This window comes from Trichomycterus rosablanca, chromosome 3, assembly GCF_030014385.1.
Source record: "Trichomycterus rosablanca isolate fTriRos1 chromosome 3, fTriRos1.hap1, whole genome shotgun sequence".
Classification (NCBI taxonomy): domain Eukaryota; kingdom Metazoa; phylum Chordata; class Actinopteri; order Siluriformes; family Trichomycteridae; genus Trichomycterus; species Trichomycterus rosablanca.
Window position 1 is genome coordinate 50,881,670 of NC_085990.1, and position 22,017 is coordinate 50,903,686.

Below are 22,017 nucleotides of genomic sequence, written 5' to 3' on the forward strand. Positions count from 1 at the left end.
AAAGCTGTGCTCTTACCCTGCTAATTGAACCTTCACACTCTGCTCTTACTGGTGCAATGTGCAATTAATGAAGATTGGCCACCAGACTGGTCCAATTTAGCCATGAAACCTCCCACACTAAAATGACAGGTGTTTCAGTTATTTTGTCCAACCCCTGTATGTCTAGGTCTCTACTAAATTCACGGGAAAATGTGCTTAATTTGACGGACCTCGTTTTTTTAAAATCCCATATTTCACAGATTACTAAAGTGTCATTAAATTACTCTTATAAATTGAATGATAGAATAAACAGAAGCTACAAAACACAGCACAGCTCCCTTAATAGTTGAATGTAAACCTAGAACATCCAGCGACGGTGCGAGGCTTCATGTTCTGTCCTAAATACAAAAATTCTCGTTCTTGTTTTGACCCCCTTTCCCCTGTGTCCACAGAATTGGTTGTTAGTTTTCCAAACTCAGTTACCTGAGTCGTGTTTTTAGCTGCTTTAGACTTCGACATCTTGGACATTTTGTATAATCGATTTCTAGTGTAATCGAGCATCTTTAGAGTTTGCTGAGTTTATAAAGTAAGAAATAAACTGTACATAGACAAACTATCCGAAGCAGAAATACTTTACTGGCTTGTTCTTTTGAGGTGCAGCACATAAATGATCAAGTGTGTAGAGAAGCACACTTTTATACTGATTATGAAATCACCAAGGGGACAAAGTGCCTCAATATATAAACACACATCGAACATCATCAGCACATTACAGCACAGAAAAGTCTCTTACACTAACTTAATTACCGTATGATTGATAGGATGCCTCATATTGCATATTGCGCCTCATATTTCATACTATACACAAATGAAAAATGTTAAATCACTAAACACAAACCTCAAAGTTTGAATTTCACAGCAGATTGCGTATTACACGGTACAAAGCTCGTTTCACAGTCCGTGACATGATTTTATTTACATTACATTTACATTTTTGGCATTTAGCAGACGCCTTTATTCAAAACGACTTACAGTATTGTGACAGTATACAGTCTGAGCAATTAAGGGTTAAGGGCCTTGCTCAAGGGCCCAACAGTGACAACCTGGCAGTTGTGGGGCTTGAACCAGCGACCTTTTCATCACTAGTCCAGTACCTTAACCGCTAGGCTACAACTGCCCCTTTTTTTCACGACTGTGCATTAGGTAGGGCTTTAGCAGGGGAAGCCTAAAAGCCTAGTGGTTAAGGAACTGGACTGGTAATCAGAAGGTTGATGAGTCAATGTAAGTCGCTTTGGATAAAGGCATCTGCTAAATATCGTAAATGTAAATGTCTAGTCCATGCACCAGTATATGATTCATTAAAATACCATTTATAAACTGAATTATTGAGGGGAAAAGGCTTTACATAACTGGCCTTAACTCAAACTGCAAAGTTCCAAGCCACATATTTGCATCCTTTCTGAGTGGCAGATTTAAGCGTGCACATGTTTTCTTGATAAAGTCACGTGACCAGAGTTTTTTCTCGTACCATACTGACTACGCTGCAGTACCAAGTGATTAGTTGTTCAAAACTGGTACAAAATTTTAGGCGAGAGCGTGTTTTGTTCCCGTCCTCCCTGATTGCTTGTATTATAGTGTTTGAGTAGCTGGGGTTTCACATGATTGGAACATGTAGAACAAACTAAAAATAAAATCGGCAAAATAAAAACCCACTCCGGATCAAGACTACATGCCAGTCAGTCGTTTATTTATTTTATTTATTTATTTATTGTGTGGATGTGATGTAGCAGGCTTAGCAGACTTGGTTTCAGACTGTAGCTCTTCAGCATGAAGTCCAACATGCAGACTTTAGAAAGGTAAAACCCAAGAAAAATCAAGAAGTAAAAGCTTTTCTGTCCCTGACTGTCGGGTGATGGAAGTTCCGTGGTGGTACCAGCTAACGCCGGTGCTTCATCCTTTTAACTCCCGGCTCTGTTTTGCATTTAATGACTCTGTTGTTTTAACAATCCGACACGGTGTGTGTGGCTACCAGAGCGCGTTCTCGTGTCATTTTGTTGACCGCTACAGACGCCCTGACGAGCTGTGTCAAACGTGTTCAGATGCAGAAAGCACGATTTCTAATGCATGAACAGAGAGGAAAGCCGGCGCTTGAATTCACTGCGCTACACAAACTGTGGCAAAACAATACAGTGGTACCTTGAAACTCGACGCCAACTGGAGAAAAGGTATTTTTCCCATAAGGATGTTTGAGAAACCTGTTAATGTGTTCATGGTCCCGTGGAACTGCATATATTTTAGGCTCATGTAAAATAATGAGGTTGTTTTTGATACTTATACACTGAAAATAACACAAGTATAATATAAAATACAAATAAAATACAATGAAACTTGCACTTTATTGTTTCCTTATGCTTCTGAATCGTGGAGATGCTTGATCTTGGAATACCGTATCCCATTCAGTACCGACGCATTCACATGAGACAAAAGTGACAAAATTACTTTTGCGCTGCTGTGCCGTTATTTCCTATGACGTGTGGCGGCGGTGAACATCGCTTAACGTGACTTATTGTACTAAAACAGCGAGTGAGGAATTTCATTAGTGAAGAAACTTATGATCAGTAATAATTAAGAGAAGTTTAGTGTTTCTGTCTCCTTCTTTTAGTACAATAAACCACGTTAAGCTTTATATAACCATACGCGTTTTAGACTCTGGGAAAAGCTGATTCTTACAATTTTTCAGAACCTCGAGCTGTAACACAAGTTTTAAAGTGAAACAGGGAGGAAAATCCAGATAAACACAGATACATGTGGAGCTGTAACACTGGATCTGATGGTTATTGCACACAAATGCAGATTCGTCTACACTTTGATGACATTTTACCACAACGCTCAAGCAAAGCGCTAAGCAAGCAGCAGTCGCACACACGTCGAGTTTAAGGGGAGAAACTTCTCAACGACGGGTGTCGAGTTTCAAAGATTTCGAGTTCAGGGGACGTCGAGTTACAAGGTACCACTGTACAGTCACCGTGTTTGGCTTTTTCTGTAACCGGTTCACAATTGCATCAAAATCTTGCACTATATATGAATGTGGGCATCAGAATCAGATTTATAATAAGCTAGCTAAATATAAACATGTTGGGATTCCACCTGATTTCAGCCAATCTCTTCAACTTAGGCCTAGTTCACACTACACGATTTATTACCCTGATTTTCGCTCGAGGCTTGAAAATTGACTCTCGATCACTATGTATAAACTCTTCAACAACTCGAAAAATATCTAGCATGCTAAATATCTGGACCTGTTGGCGAGTCAAAATCCTGTAGTGTGAAGGGTTCGTTGGCAGCGAGTATGGTGTCGAGCTACAAGGTGGGGGGAAACCAGGGGTAGGAGTGGAACAGGGGCATAATATAGTTTATATCAGAATACAACGGCACACACAAGCTTTACAGTATTTGTGACCTTATCGTTTATGCATTTACATTTTCAGCCTTTAGCAGACACTTTTATACAAAGCGACTTACAATTATGACTGAACAAAGATTTTTAAGCAATTGAGGGTTAAGGGCCTTGCTCAGGGGCCCAACAGTGGCAACTTGTAAACCTTCCAGTACCTTAATCACTGAGCTATCACTGCTCCAAAATTATGCCAAACCTTAATACCAACATTGCATTGCAAAAAAAAATATTTATTTGACTTCCAACTCTCTCTGCAGATCAAAAAGAGCTGCACATTAGGACACAACTTTGATCGCTCGCTTCTTGTTGACGTGCATTTTTGGACGTGGTATGATTAAACCCCTCGTCACTTCTCGCGTGTGTTTTCGTGACAAAACGTAGTTTGGGAGACCAGATAGACTCACCTGAGATTCCTCCTAATAATAGATGGTGTAGTGTGTAAACCCCTATCACCGAACAATCTTGTAGTGTGTAAACCACGACGAATTAAAGACTCCCGATTACAAGAGATCCAGTTGTGTAGTGTGAACTGTACAGAGATCTGTACACGCCAAAAGTCGTGTAGTATGAACTTGGCATTTCAGACACTGCTGGATCTGCTTATTTAGCTGGCTAGTCAAACTGCCCGAGTCTTATTATTCTCTGGAAACCACTCATGCACATTTTGTTCAATGCATCTTACTGTCATCCAGGGACGTGTAAGGATCAATGTTGTGTCTGACAACCGAAAGATCAATTTAAGTGTAGTTAGAACATGCGTTACACACCTTCCGCTTGCATAACACCTTCAACACAATACGGTTAACCAACTTTATGCATAATTAGAGCATGGACAAAAGCACACAGCTGATTGAACCTTTCCCAGTTTTCCAGTTATCTACAGTCCAGTGATCAGCTCATTAGCTTAGCTTAGCTGGTTTGTTTGCACTTGTGTTGCATCATTTATGTTTGCAGAATGCTCGACATTTGAAGCACTCCATTAACTGCTTAGTATTTCATGGTTAGTTTGGAACCATTTTTCAGTCACTGATTGCACAATGTGGAGGCAAATCTGCCACTGAGCAGAGGTTTGGGTCTCTGTCGATATGAATCTTGGCTGTTGTTTTTAGACCTGATAAACTATTCATTGTAACCATTTGGCAAACTCATTATGTTTTCTGTGATACGACCCTTTCTTCTGACCCATTTTACACACCATCTCTGTTAATTTATCATTTGATGATCAGAATATGGCCAGTAAATGATAATCCGATATCTATCATATATAAATTTTGGTGTGCAGCACTTTGACACAGAACAATTATAGCACTTTTCCACCAAAAGAACTCTGGTTCTTGAACCGGTTCTGTTCAGGTTTCTTCGAACCTTGGTGTTTTGTAGAGAACCGACCCGCGTTTCCACCAGTTTTTGGGATCCAAGCCTGCGTCATCAACGGTGGGCGTTACATAAACAAAGTAAAGAGTAACATGATGGCGGAGCGTGTAGATTATGTGCGAGCATTTGTGCTGTTGTTACAGATGTTCGTTTTCATGCAAAAATCATCGATCAGCTATTGGTGATAAGAAGACGTAGACGTGTTTGACGCGGTTGTTGTTTTCTTTAGTTCATTGACGTGAGAAGCGTTTTGCACTTCGCTCTCACCGCGACCTTCGGTGCAAATAACCGATTAGCTCAGCGCTCAGGTTGAGCGATAAAACATCTTTAAAGTTCCATAACAAGAACATCCATTTGTGTGAAATAACCATCAAATCCAGTCCAAAAGCTCCACATGTATCTGTGTTTAGCTGGATTCACTTCATGTGTGGTGTTTATGCAGATCGGGGTTCTGAGAATCCGCCAAAAAGTTTCACCTAAATAAAGTGTAACGTGGCTGAATGTACTAAAAGTACGACACAAAAAGCACAAAATTTATCTCCGTTATTACTGGTTATAAGAGCTCTGTACTGGTTATAAGCACTCTGTACTGGTTATAAGAGCTCTGTACTGCACAAATTCATCGCTCATTGTTTTAGTACAACAAGCCACGTTACATTTTATTTTTCACGTTAAACGTTGTTCGTTCTGTCCGGGTCACTTTTACCACGTCATATCACACAGTTCATCTCTTTGAAAATATCAGCGAATATCAGCGGCAAACTGGCTCAAAATTTAATCAGGTGAAAGTGGTTTAAATTCTATATAATGTTATAATGTCTCATGTACAGTGCCTTGCAAAAGTATTCAGCCCCCTTAAACTTTTCAACCTTTTGCCACATTTCAGGCTTCAAACATAACGATATGAAATTGTAATTTTTTGTGAAGAATCAACAACAAGTGGGACACAATCGTGAAGTGGAACGAAATTTATTGGATATTTTAAACTTTTTTTAGAAATAAAAAACTGAAAAGTGGGGCGTGCAATATTATTCAGCCCCCTTGCGTTAATACTTTGTAGCGCCACCTTTTGCTGCGATTACAGCTGCAAGTCGCTTGGGGTATGTCTCTATCAGTTTTGCACATCGAGAGACAGAAATTTTTGCCCATTCTTCCTTGCAAAACAGCTCGAGCTCAGTGAGGTTGGATGGAGAGCGTTTGTGAACAGCAGTTTTCAGCTCTTTCCACAGATTCTCGATGGGATTCAGGTCTGGACTTTGACTTGGCCATTCTAACACCTGGATACGTTTATTTGTGAACCATTCCATTGTAGATTTTGCTTTATGTTTTGGATCATTGTCTTGTTGGAAGATAAATCTCCGTCCCAGTCTCAGGTCTTTTGCAGACTGCAACAGGTTTTCTTCCAGAATGGTCCTGTATTTGGCTCCATCCATCTTCCCATCAATTTTAACCATCTTCCCTGTCCCTGCTGAAGAAAAGCAGGCCCAAACCATGATGCTGCCACCACCATGTTTGACAGTGGGGATGGTGTGTTCAGGGTGATGAGCTGTGTTGCTTTTACGCCAAACATAACGTTTTGCATTGTGGCCAAAAAGTTCGATTTTGGTTTCATCTGACCAGAGCACCTTCTTCCACATGTTTGGTGTGTCTCCCAGGTGACTTTTTATAGATATCTTTGAGAAATGGCTTTCTTCTTGCCACTCTTCCATAAAGGCCAGATTTGTGCAGTGTACGACTGATTGTGTCCTATGGACAGAGTCTCCCACCTCAGCTGTAGATCTCTGCAGTTCATTCAGAGTGATCATGGGCCTCTTGGCTGCATCTCTGATCAGTCTTCTCCTTGTTTGAGCTGAAAGTTTAGAGGGACGGCCGGGTCTTGGTAGATTTGCAGTGGTCTGATACTCCTTCCATTTCAATATGATCGCTTGCACAGTGCTCCTTGAGATGTTTAAAGCTTGGGAAATCTTTTTGTATCCAAATCCGGCTTTAAACTTCTCCACAACAGTATCTCGGACCTGCCTGGTGTGTTCCTTGGTCTTCATGATGCTCTCTGCGCTTTAAGCAGAACTCTGAGACTGTCACAGAGCAGGTGCATTTATACGGAGACTTGATTACACACAGGTGGATTCTATTTATCACCATCAGTCATTTAGGTCAACATTGGATCATTCAGAGATCCTCACTGAACTTCTGGAGTGAGTTTGCTGCACTGAAAGTAAAGGGGCTGAATAATATTGCACGCCCCACTTTTTAGTTTTTTATTTCTAAAAAAAGTTTAAAATATCCAATAAATTTCGTTCCACTTCACGATTGTGTCCCACTTGTTGTTGATTCTTCACAAAAAATAAAAATTTCATATCGTTATGTTTGAAGCCTGAAATGTGGCAAAAGGTTGAAAAGTTCAAGGGGGCTGAATACTTTTGCAAGGCACTGTAAAAGCACCCAAACCTCTACAGTGTGACACGCCCACAGATGACGACACGGTTCGCGCTGAAAAACCGAGTATTCTGTGGTGACAGATTAGAACGCTAGTTCGCTGTCTGGAACCTCTTTTTTTTGGTGGAAACATTTAGAACCGGTTCAAAATCAAGTTCGCGAGCCGGAACGGAGCCGGATCCGCGTCGGTGGAAAAGGGGGATTAGATGCCAGTGGACATGACAACAGTGTTCTGTCTGGGGAGCTTATTTTTCATTACTTTTATTTTGGCATAAAAATTCTGTCAGAAGCAAAAAGCAGATCTATGTTATACACTCTTTGCTCAAGGTGTATTTCCCATTCATCCATCCATTCATCCATCCATCCATCCATCCATTCATTCATCCATCCATCCATTCATTCATCCATCCATCCATTTACTGTCTGCTTTATCCTATTCAGGATCGCTGTGGGTACAGAGCAAAATTCTGGACAATTCTTCACCCTGCACAGGTCGCCAGTCCATCACAGGGCACGCACACACACACACACAGCAATGGCAATTTAGCAGCTCCAATTAACCTGACTGCACGTCTGTGTACTGTGGGAGGAAACCAGAGCTCCCGGAGGAAACATTTATCCCAGAAATGTTGGGACAGGAGACTGGAATGTGAATAGCCCAACAGTTTAGAAACAATGTTTTTCAATGCACAGGTACTGTGGTAACAACACCCACAATGTCCAGAACTCACCAAAAGACTCTAATTACACTTCATGCTTTTCACTTAATATATACTGTATATAGCCTTTGTTAGAAATAATTTTATTTATACATATTTAGTCTATTTCAGCGACTCTGAAAAACCCAAAGGTTTCCTCCTCATACTTTTAAGTGAGTTTTTCCTTGCTGCTGTTGCCCTCAGCTCGCTTATCAATAAATATCACTTGACTCGAATCTGTGTCGCAAAAGTGTAGGTATTTAGCCCTCTACAGTCCATAACATTATCAAAAGATTTTGCAGCACTGGAAAAATAACTCAAGAGCAAGGCTAAAAACCAACACTAAATGCTCAGGAAGTATGAAAGTATAGAGACCAATAAAAGGGATTGTCAGTAATTTATATTACAAAAGTTTTCTATAAATAAAGCTCTCAAAAAATATAATAATAATAAAAATAATATTAATAATAATAATAATAATAATTAATAATAATGATAGTAATAATAATAACAATAATAATAATAATTAAAAATGATAATAATAATAATAATAATGGAAAAAATAATAATAACAACAATAAATAATAATAATAATAATAGTAATTAATAAAAATAAAAACAATAATAATAATAATAACAATAAATAACAATAATAATAATATTAATATTATTAATTAAAAATAAAAAAATTACAATAATTAATTAGTAATAATAATAACAATAAAAAAACAACAATAATAATAATAATAATAATTAGTATTGGTAATAACAAAAATAATAATACTAATAATTAATAATATTGATAGTAATAAAAATAATAATAATAATAATAATAATTATAATAATAACAATAATAATAATTAATATTAATAAATAATAATATTAATAATAATAATAACAATAAATAATAATAATAATAATAATAATAAAAATAATTAATGATAATAATAACAATAATAAAAAAATAATAATAATAATAAAAATATTATTATTAATAATAAAAAACAATAATAAAAATTACAATAATAATTAGAAATAATAATAACAATAATAAAAACAACAACAATAATAATTAGTATTAATAATAATATTAATAATAATAAATAATAATAATAAAATAATAATAATTAGTATTAATAATAACCATAATATTAATAATAATAATATTAATAATAATAATAATATAAATAAAAAATAATAGTAAAAAAATAATAATGATTAGTAATAAAAATAACAATAATTAACAATAATAATAATAATAATATAAATAGTAATAATACCTAAAAAACAACAACATTGATGGTACAGCCAGGATTTGAATCCACAAAATTCTAGTTAGAAACACACAGACTTAGTAATATGCTTGTTTTGAACTACCTGCATCAAACTGTTGTTTCTTATTTTAATAGCATATGAGGCTGTAATTGAAATCATAAACAAAGACGTTTAATACGCATCATGCAAATGCAAATTAAAAAAGAAAATCCTTTATGAACCAACGCTACATTAATCTTTGTGAACGGCATTATCAATCGAACAGAGAACTGTTTACAAACAACTAAAGAATTCATTTATGGATTATTACATTGTGTTAATGCTTCAATTGAATGCAGTGTTGTGGAAAAAGGTGCGTTATTAAAACCCTCGAGTAAAATAGTCTGCAGCAGAGAGACATTACTGAGTTTTTATTGGCTGATCTACCGACCATACCTGCCACAGTCTGCTCATAACAAAGACAATAAATTACATTTCATTCTGAGTAAATCTCAGTGGGAGACGTTTATCTCAGCTGACTACACTTCCACACCGACTGATCTCAGAGCTGATTACACTTCCACACCGACTGATCTCAGAGCTGACTACACTTCCACACCGACTGATCTCAGAGCTGATTACACTTCCACACCGACTGATCTCAGAGCTGACTACACTTCCACACCGACTGATCTCAGAGCTGATTACACTTCCACACCGACTGATCTCAGAGCTGATTACACTTCCACACCGACTGATCTCAGAGCTGATTACACTTCCACACCGACTGATCTCAGAGCTGACTACACTTCCACACTGACTGATCTCAGAGCTGACTACACTTCCACACTGACTGATCTCAGAGCTGACTACACTTCCACACCGACTGATCTCAGAGCTGATTACACTTCCACACCGACTGATCTCAGAGCTGATTACACTTCCACACCGACTGATCTCAGAGCTGATTACACTTCCACACCGACTGATCTCAGAGCTGATTACACTTCCACACCGACTGATCTCAGAGCTGATTACACTTCCACACAGACTGATCTCAGAGCTGACTACACTTCCACAATGACCGATCTCAGAGCTGACTACACTTCCCCACAGACTGATCTCAGAGCTGACTACACTTCCACACTGACTAATCTCAGAGCTGACTACACTTCCACACCGACTGATCTCAGAGCTGATTACACTTCCACACCGACTGATCTCAGAGCTGACTACACTTCCACACTCACTGATCTCAGAGCTGACTACACTTCCACACTGACTGATCTCACAGCTGATTACACTTCCACACCGACTGATCTCAGAGCTGACTACACTTCCACAATGACTGATCTCAGAGCTGATTACACTTCCCCACAGACTGATCTCAGAGCTGACTACACTTCCACACTGACTGATCTCAGAGCTGACTACACTTCCACAATGACTGATCTCAGAGCTGATTACACTTCCACACCGACTGATCTCATAGCTGACTACACTTCCACACTGACTGATCTCAGAGCTGACTACACTTCCACACTGACTGATCTCAGAGCTGACTACACTTCCACACCGACTGATCTCACAGCTGATTACACTTCCACACAGACTGATCTCAGAGCTGACTACACTTCCACAATGACTGATCTCAGAGCTGATTACACTTCCCCACAGACTGATCTCAGAGCTGACTACACTTCCACACTGACTGATCTCAGAGCTGACTACACTTCCACAATGACTGATCTCAGAGCTGATTACACTTCCACACCGACTGATCTCATAGCTGACTACACTTCCACACTGACTGATCTCAGAGCTGACTACACTTCCACACTGACTGATCTCACAGCTGATTACACTTCCACAATGACTGATCTCAGAGCTGATTACACTTCCACAATGACTGATCTCAGAGCTGACTACACTTCCACACTGACTGATCTCAGAGCTGACTACACTTCCACACTGACTGATCTCAGAGCTGATTACACTTCCACACCGACTGATCTCAGAGCTGACTACACTTCCACACCGACTGATCTCAGAGCTGACTACAGTTCCACACAGACTGATCTCAGAGCTGACTACACTTCCACACCGACTGATCTCAGAGCTGACTACACTTCCACACCGACTGATCTCAGAGCTGACTACACTTCCACACCGACTGATCTCAGAGCTGACTACACTTCCACACCGACTGATCTCAGAGCTGATTACACTTCCACACTGACTGATCTCAGAGCTGATTACACTTCCACACCGACTGATCTCAGAGCTGACTACACTTCCACACCGACTGATCTCACAGCTGATTACACTTCCACACAGACTGATCTCAGAGCTGACTACACTTCCACACCGACTGATCTCAGAGCTGATTACACTTCCACACTCACTGATATCAGAGCTGACTACACTTCCACACCGACTGATCTCAGAGCTGACTACACTTCCACACCGACTGATCTCAGAGCTGACTACACTTCCACACCGACTTATCTCAGAGCTGACTACACTTCCACACTGACTGATCTCAGAGCTGATTACACTTCCACACTGACTGATCTCACAGCTGACTACACTTCCACACCGACTGATCTCACAGCTGATTACACTTCCACACAGACTGATCTCAGAGCTGACTACACTTCCACACCGACTGATCTCAGAGCTGACTACACTTCCACACTCACTGATCTCAGAGCTGACTACACTTCCACAATGACTGATCTCAGAGCTGACTACACTTCCACACCGACTGATCTCAGAGCTGACTACACTTCCACACTCACTGATCTCAGAGCTGACTACACTTCCACACTGACTGATCTCAGAGCTGACTACACTTCCACACTGACTGATCTCAGAGATGACTACACTTCCACACTGACTGATCTCAGAGCTGACTACACTTCCACACTCACTGATCTCAGAGCTGACTACACTTTCACACTCACTGATCTCAGAGCTGACTACACTTCAACACTCACTGATCTCAGAGCTGACTACACTTCCACACTGACTGATCTCAGAGCTGACTACACTTCCACACTGACTGATCTCAGAGCTGACTACACTTCCACAATGACTGATCTCAGAGCTGACTCACTTCCACACCGACTGATCTCAGAGCTGACTACACTTCCACACCGACTGATCTCAGAGCTGACTACACTTCCACACTGACTGATCTCAGAGCTGATTACACTTCCACACTGACTGATCTCACAGCTGACTACACTTCCACACCGACTGATCTCACAGCTGATTACACTTCCACACAGACTGATCTCAGAGCTGACTACACTTCCACACCGACTGATCTCAGAGCTGACTACACTTCCACACCGACTGATCTCAGAGCTGACTACACTTCCACACTCACTGATCTCAGAGCTGACTACACTTCCACACTGACTGATCTCAGAGCTGACTACACTTCCACACTGACTGATCTCAGAGATGACTACACTTCCACACTGACTGATCTCAGAGCTGACTACACTTCCACACTCACTGATCTCAGAGCTGACTACACTTCCACACTGACTGATCTCAGAGCTGATTACACTTCCACACTGACTGATCTCACAGCTGACTACACTTCCACACCGACTGATCTCACAGCTGATTACACTTCCACACAGACTGATCTCAGAGCTGACTACACTTCCACACCGACTGATCTCAGAGCTGACTACACTTCCACACTCACTGATCTCAGAGCTGACTACACTTCCACAATGACTGATCTCAGAGCTGACTACACTTCCACACCGACTGATCTCAGAGCTGACTACACTTCCACACTCACTGATCTCAGAGCTGACTACACTTTCACACTCACTGATCTCAGAGCTGACTACACTTCCACACTCACTGATCTCAGAGCTGACTACACTTCCACACCGACTGATCTCAGAGCTGACTACACTTCCACACTGACTGATCTCAGAGCTGACTACACTTCCACAATGACTGATCTCAGAGCTGACTCACTTCCACACCGACTGATCTCAGAGCTGACTACACTTCCACACCGACTGATCTCAGAGCTGACTACACTTCCACACTCACTGATCTCAGAGCTGACTACACTTCCACACCGACTGATCTGAGAGCTGACTACACTTCCACACTGACTGATCTCAGAGCTGACTACACTTCCACACTGACTGATCTCAGAGCTGACTACACTTCCACACCGACTGATCTCAGAGCTGACTACACTTCCACACCGACTGATCTCAGAGCTGACTACACTTCCACACCGACTGATCTCAGAGCTGACTACACTTCCACACTCACTGATCTCAGAGCTGACTACACTTCCACACCGACTGATCTCAGAGCTGACTACACTTCCACACTGACTGATCTCAGAGCTGACTACACTTCCACACCGACTGATCTCAGAGCTGACTACACTTCCACACCGACTGATCTCAGAGCTGACTACACTTCCACACCGACTGATCTCAGAGCTGACTACACTTCCACACTGACTGATCTCAGAGCTGATTACACTTCCACACTGACTGATCTCACAGCTGACTACACTTCCACACCGACTGATCTCACAGCTGATTACACTTCCACACAGACTGATCTCAGAGCTGACTACACTTCCACACCGACTGATCTCAGAGCTGACTACACTTCCACACCGACTGATCTCAGAGCTGACTACACTTCCACACTCACTGATCTCAGAGCTGACTACACTTCCACACTGACTGATCTCAGAGCTGACTACACTTCCACACTGACTGATCTCAGAGATGACTACACTTCCACACTGACTGATCTCAGAGCTGACTACACTTCCACACTCACTGATCTCAGAGCTGACTACACTTTCACACTCACTGATCTCAGAGCTGACTACACTTCCACACTCACTGATCTCAGAGCTGACTACACTTCCACACCGACTGATCTCAGAGCTGACTACACTTCCACACTGACTGATCTCAGAGCTGACTACACTTCCACAATGACTGATCTCAGAGCTGACTCACTTCCACACCGACTGATCTCAGAGCTGACTACACTTCCACACCGACTGATCTCAGAGCTGACTACACTTCCACACTCACTGATCTCAGAGCTGACTACACTTCCACACCGACTGATCTGAGAGCTGACTACACTTCCACACTGACTGATCTCAGAGCTGACTACACTTCCACACTGACTGATCTCAGAGCTGACTACACTTCCACACCGACTGATCTCAGAGCTGACTACACTTCCACACCGACTGATCTCAGAGCTGACTACACTTCCACACTGACTGATCTCAGAGCTGATTACACTTCCACACTGACTGATCTCACAGCTGACTACACTTCCACACCGACTGATCTCACAGCTGATTACACTTCCACACAGACTGATCTCAGAGCTGACTACACTTCCACACTCACTGATCTCAGAGCTGACTACACTTCAACACTCACTGATCTCAGAGCTGACTACACTTCCACACTGACTGATCTCAGAGCTGACTACACTTCCACACTGACTGATCTCAGAGCTGACTACACTTCCACAATGACTGATCTCAGAGCTGACTCACTTCCACACCGACTGATCTCAGAGCTGACTACACTTCCACACCGACTGATCTCAGAGCTGACTACACTTCCACACTCACTGATCTCAGAGCTGACTACACTTCCACACCGACTGATCTCAGAGCTGACTACACTTCCACACTGACTGATCTCAGAGCTGACTACACTTCCACACCGACTGATCTCAGAGCTGACTACACTTCCACACCGACTGATCTCAGAGCTGACTACACTTCCACACCGACTGATCTCAGAGCTGACTACACTTCCACACTGACTGATCTCAGAGCTGATTACACTTCCACACTGACTGATCTCACAGCTGACTACACTTCCACACCGACTGATCTCACAGCTGATTACACTTCCACACAGACTGATCTCAGAGCTGACTACACTTCCACACCGACTGATCTCAGAGCTGACTACACTTCCACACCGACTGATCTCAGAGCTGACTACACTTCCACACTCACTGATCTCAGAGCTGACTACACTTCCACACTGACTGATCTCAGAGCTGACTACACTTCCACACTGACTGATCTCAGAGATGACTACACTTCCACACTGACTGATCTCAGAGCTGACTACACTTCCACACTCACTGATCTCAGAGCTGACTACACTTTCACACTCACTGATCTCAGAGCTGACTACACTTCCACACTCACTGATCTCAGAGCTGACTACACTTCCACACCGACTGATCTCAGAGCTGACTACACTTCCACACTGACTGATCTCAGAGCTGACTACACTTCCACAATGACTGATCTCAGAGCTGACTCACTTCCACACCGACTGATCTCAGAGCTGACTACACTTCCACACCGACTGCCTTACTAAAAAGATTCATGTTATTACGTCGATGTTTAAAATCCTCCAGGATGGACAAATTTCCATCTTTATCTATAAGACATACTTCCATTCTATATTTAATGAAATATGCTAATTCTTTAGAATGGGAAACAGTCGGCTGGTGAACGGTATCAAATTTAATTTAAATTTTTAACTGTACGGGCCTTCATGGCATTCTGTGTAAACCATTTCAGAACCATTTTGTTTTATTCACATCTCTTACCAGAATGATTTTGGGAGGTGAGAATAAAAAAATAATCACGTTAACACCAAGAGAACATGCTAAATTAACGCAATTAACATGTTAAAATTTTAATTGTAAATAAAAAAATTAATTGAGAATAAAATTTTTAATCAAACGATTTTTTATTATGTTTGTGCTTCTTTAAACATGCGTCACTGTGGTAATTAGCGCTGCTTTAACACAGTAACATTGTGTTTATATTGTATAACGATAACACCGGTCTTTCTCCAATTCACGTTGTGAGTTACAAATGACTCGAGCTGCTGCTGCTACATATTACGACATGTAGGGGTGTTTCAAATAATAATTTTGTTTTCAAAAAGTGTGAGAAATCATCACTAGACAAAATTACAGTTATTAATTGACGCTTTAATATAATCTTTGGTCAAAGCACATTTGTCTCGCCGGGCGTCTGCGTGCACGGATACAAGTTACAGGCTGAATGAGCTCAGATTCAGTCTAACTTTATTTCAGAGGAATTTGGATGGAAAGCTCATGAACTGTACACGTCGTGGAAACATTACAAACTCTGGTGTTAAATGGATCACAATGGACTGTAGACGCTTTAACATAGTTAACGATGTGGGTCGACATGACGTTATACGTGTTGTATCTAGAAATGGTCGGTTGTAGTATCCTGAGCGCCTGTTTTCAGTGGCAGGGTTACGAACCGGAAAAGATCCTCACTTTTACCAGATAATGTGAACAGATTCATTGGCTGAAAGCTGGGTAGCTGTTAACAACTCTATATAGGCACTGGCTGGCTTTCTAAAGATAATTTATATTTAATAATTTTATCATAATTTTATAATTTTTATTGGTTAACATGTTCTTGCAATAAAAATGTGCATAACTGTTCAAATTTTGCTTCGTTATTTTTACAGTCGATTTATCGTAATTAATTTGGTTCTTTAATCACGATTAATCTCAATGTTCTCAGTCCCCAGAATTTTATTCATTAATTCATACATTGTCAGTTTCACCACTGCTTTATCCTGGTCAGGGCCGCAGTGGGTCTGATTCACTGGGCAAACAGCAGGAAACACCCCAGACAAGTCCCCAGCCCATCCCAGACACATCTAGGGCAATTTTGTATCACTAGTTCACCTCACTTGCATGTCTTTGTACTGTGGGAAGAAACAGGAGCTCCTGGAGGAAACCCACACAGACACAGGGAGAACATGCAAACTCCACACAAAAAGGACTTGGACCGCTCCATCTGGAAGTGCTACCCACCGAGCCACCATGCCACCCCAGTTTCCAGAATTATATACAGTGTATCACGAAAGTGAGTACACCCCTCACATTTCTGCAAATATTTCATTATATCTTTTCATGGGACAACACTATAGACATGAAACTTGGATATAACTAAGAGTAGTCAGTGTACAACTTGTATAGCAGTGTAGATTTACTGTCTTCTGAAAATAACTCAACACACAGCCATTAATGTCTAAATAGCTGCCAACATAAGTGAGTACACCCCACAGTGAACATGTCCAAATTGTGCCTAAAGTGTCAATATTTTGTGTGACCACCATTATTATCACTGCCTTAACCCTCCTGGGCATGGAATTCACCAGAGCTGCACAGGTTGCTACTGGAATCCTCTTCCACTCCTCCGTGATGACATCACGGAGCTGGTGGATGTTAGACACCTTAAACTCCTCCACCTTCCACTTGAGGATGCGCCACAGGTGCTCAATTGGGTTTAGTCCATCACCTTTACCTTCAGCTTCCTCAGCAAGGCAGTTGTCATCTTGGAGGTTGTGTTTGGGGTCGTTATCCTGTTGGAAAACTGCCATGAGTCAGTTTTCGAAGGGAGGGGATCATGCTCTGTTTCAGAATGTCACAGTACATGTTGGAATTCATGTTTCCCTCAATGAACTGCAGCTCCCCAGTGCCAGCAACACTCATGCAGCCCAAGACCATGATGCTACCACCACCATGCTTGACTGTAGGCAAGATACAGTTGTCTTGGTACTTCTCACCAGGGCGCCGCCACACATGCTGGACACCATCTGAGCCAAACAAGTTTATCTTGGTCTCGTCAGACCACAGGGCATTCCAGTAATCCATGTTCTTGGACTGCTTGTCTTCAGCAAACTGTTTGCTGGCTTTCTTGTGCGTCAGCTTCCTTCTGGGATGACGACCATGCAGACCGAGTTGATGCAGTATGCGGTGTATGGTCTGAGCACTGACAGGCTGACCTCCCACGTCTTCAACCTCTGCAGCAATGCTGGCAGCACTCATGTGTCTATTTTTTAAAGCCAACCTCTGGATATGACACCGAACACGTGGACTCAACTTCTTTGGTCGACCCTGGCGAAGCCTGTTCCGAGTGGAACCTGTCCTGGAAAACCGCTGTATGACCTTGGCCACCATGCTGTAGCTCAGTTTCAGGGTGTTAGCAATCTTCTTATAGCCCAGGCCATCTTTGTGGAGAGCAACAATTATATTTCTCACATCCTCAGAGAGTTCTTTGCCATGAGGTGCCATGTTGAATATCCAGTGGCCAGTATGAGAGAATTGTACCCAAAACACCAAATTTAACAGCCCTGCTCCCCATTTACACCTGGGACCTTGACACATGACACCAGGGAGGGACAACGACACATTTGGGCACAATTTGGACATGTTCACTGTGGGGTGTACTCACTTATGTTGCCAGCTATTTAGACATTAATGGCTGTGTGTTGAGTTCTTTTCAGAAGACAGTAAATCTACACTGCTATACAAGCTGTACACTGACTACTCTAAGTTATATCCAAGTTTCATGTCTATAGTGTTGTCCCATGAAAAGATATAATGAAATATTTGCAGAAATGTGAGGGGTGTACTCACTTTCGTGATACACTGTATATACTGTATATATATTTCTACTTGTTCTGTGTTCCTGTTGATTACCTTAATCAGTTGCACCAGTTTTGAGTTTTGAAATAACTCGAATTCGTATTTGTAATTTAGTTGTGCCGCACTGAATGCTGGGATTGACTTCAGCACTAAGGAAGTGTCAGAGCGCTCCCTTGTCATTCAGTCAGATTATCATCTAGAATTAAGGCGCCTCAGTAGGAGCATTTAAGGAATCTAAGAATTTAGACATGCCCTCTTCTCAGGAGTGTAGGATGACATAAAATGCGTCTATGTAGAGAGATCACCAGGTTTTCAGACAGACCTTTCAAAAGTTTTATTAGTGGTGCAACTCATAGAGTAGGTGCTGCACAGTAACATAGGCCTTGTGGACATGGGTTCAATCCCCACCTGTAATTACTGTCTTTAAGAGCTGGGCACTTTTAATTTGCGTCATTGTGAGTTTTCTTCGCATCTCCTCAGAATTGCATTTTTGAGCAGCAGCAGACCCACCAGGACCAGAACCAGGACCAAACAGACTTATAAAATGAACGTGACTAAATCTAAAGATTGAACTTCGTGAGTTTATGCCTCAGATATGAGGTGAAGAGTGTGGCGTGTTTAGACCTACCTGACCGCAGGCGAGTCCCATACCCCTTTCTCCCATTCCGTGAGGGCAGGATAGGTTCAGCTCCAAGGCATCGGCTCCAGACGCCTGTTCGGGGGTCACAGTAATGTAATTGTTACTTCAATCTAGTCATTTGTAGTCAATTGTATTATGAATCATGCAAAACGTCCAGCCATTCAGTTCGTTAACGACATCCCAAAAGCCTCGTCGAAAGGAACCGGCGCCAACGAGGGACACAACGCGACGACGACTGAGGAATTAGGCCTAAAATAGATGAGACAAATGATAACCGTTCCACACGGGTGCACAGACGACGCGGCGCTGTATGCAGACCGGAGTGGAGTGGGGTGTCGAAAGTGCCTGAGCGGGGAAAGGCGTTTGACAGGCAATTACATATCCGCAGGGGCTTTAAACCACATCACATGGGGGATTTAAACAATTACAAAAAGCTCTACAAACCTGCCAGAGTGACTCTCGCTGTAGATTTATGATTTTCCCGAAGACTGACAGCCATTAGAGGGAGAAAAGAAAAGTAAGTATTTCAGCCGTACAAAGTGCCGAGAAACAAGCAGCAGGATGAAGCCATTTATCATAGTCAGTCGGGAAGGGGGGGCACGGCGGTCCAGGATTAGGCCCCGGATTTCACGGTCAATTAGGGTCAAAGGCAGGTACAAAATGGACACAATGCAGCGTGATCCCAAAGCCAATTATCAATAATGTTTAATTTCACCCGGCTTCCTTTAAGCCCTTTATGGACAGGACCAGAGGCGGGAGGAGGCCGGCACCCCACACACACTCTCACACACACACTGAATTAAGCGCTATCATCACGGATCAAAATAAGCTGCTTTGAGCGGTAGACTGCACAAAACCTGTCTGACATCACAGACTTAGCAGTGAGAGAAAAAATGAACTGAAAAAATACAAACTAATTAAAATAAATAGAAAATCAAAGGGGGCGGCACGGTGGCTCGATGGGTAGCACTGTCACCTCACAGCAAAAAGGTCCTGGGTTCGATCCCCAGGCGGGGCGGTCCGGGTCTTTTCTGTGCGGAGTTTGCATGTTTTCCCCGTGTCTGCGTGGGTTTCCTCCGGGAGCTCTGGTTTCCTCCCACAGTCCAAAGACGTGCAGTCAAGTTAATTGGAGACACTGAATTGCCCTATAATTGAATGGGCGTGTATGTGTGTGTGTATGTACACTATATTGCCAAAAGTATTCACACACTGCCTTCACACACATATGAACTTGAGTCACATCCCATTCTTAATCCATAGGGTTTCATATGATGTCGGCCCACCCATTGCAGCTATAACAGCTTCAACTCTTCTGGGAAGGCTTTCCACAAGGTTTAGGAGTGTGTTTATGGGAGTTTTTGACCGTTCTTCCAGAAGCGCATTTGTGAGGTCAGACACTGATGTTGGACGAGAAGGCCTGGCTCACAGTCTCCGCTCTAATTCATCCCAAAGATGTTCTATCGGGTTGAGGTCAGGACTCTGTGCAGGCCAGTCAAGTTCTTCCACACCAGACTCGCTCATCCACGTCTTTATGGGCCTTGTGCTTTGTGCACTGGTGTGCAGTCATGTTGGAACAGGAAGGGGCCATCCCCAAACTGTTCCCACAAAGGAAATTTCACGACTGGACTTGTTGCACAGGTGGCATCCTATCACGATACCACGCTGGAATTCACTGAGCTCCTGAGAGCGACCCATTCCTTTACAATGTGTGTAGAAGCAGTCTGCATGCCGAGGTGCTTGGTTTTATACACCTGTGGCCATGGAAGTGATTGGAACACCTGAATTCAATTATTTGGATGGGTGAGTGAATACTTTTGGCAATATAGTGTATGTGTGTCTGCTCGGCGATGGACTGTGTTACTGTGTGCCTTGTGCCCATTGAAAAGCTGGGACAGGCTCCAGGACCCCCCCAGCGAACCTGATTGGATAAGCGGTTAAGACAGTGAGTGAGTGAGGAAAATCAAAGAGAGAAATAGGAGTCAGCTGGGCCAGTCTGGATTTTGTTTACGAAACAAAGACGTTCCTCGAACAGCTTCATCTTAAAACCACCAGGAGCAGAAAAGCACAGAAAAAAAACAATAGAGATCCTAATAAAAACAGAAAAATAAATAAATAAAAAAGAGATGAAAGCGTGGCCGAAGAGCAAGCAAAGATCAAGTGCACACAAGTGCAGATAGAGTACACACAAACATTTTCACACCGCTCTGTGATATACAGTTCATGACAGGCGCGGCCTTCTCTTCCTCCTCATGAATGCTAAATGATTTATAGAGAGGTGGATATGGAAATAGAGCTCATTGTGTGCATTAAAGGTGCACAGGACGGCTTTTCTTGCTAGATTTTCATACGGTTTATTATGAAATGCCGTCACATCAGACTACAGATGATGTGGTACATGAAAATAACGTCATAATGATGAGAGATTTTAATACTACAAAGCCTGGCGTCTGTTAGTGTCTTAAATCTTAGCACATTACCTCCATGTTTGGTATTAGAAATGTTTCCTTTTTAAAAAAGAGGATTATTGTGGGGGGTTGGCAACAATATTATCTGCATATTTCAGGCATTTAGCATGAGGGTCTGACATGTTTGTATTTGTAGACAGTTAAACAATGCCTACACGCTGACATTTA

General features: G+C 42.0%; 1 protein-coding gene across 1 annotated transcript in view; it reads right to left on the reverse strand.

Moving 5' to 3' along the window:
- dpyda.1 (dihydropyrimidine dehydrogenase a, tandem duplicate 1) overlaps positions 1 to 22,017 on the reverse strand; it is a 358,262-nt gene that overhangs the window by 99,455 nt on the left and 236,790 nt on the right. The window contains exon 17 of the mRNA XM_062991432.1: positions 19,373 to 19,456. Coding sequence (XP_062847502.1) covers positions 19,373 to 19,456 — 84 coding nt within the window. The remainder of the gene's footprint in view (positions 1 to 19,372; positions 19,457 to 22,017) is intronic.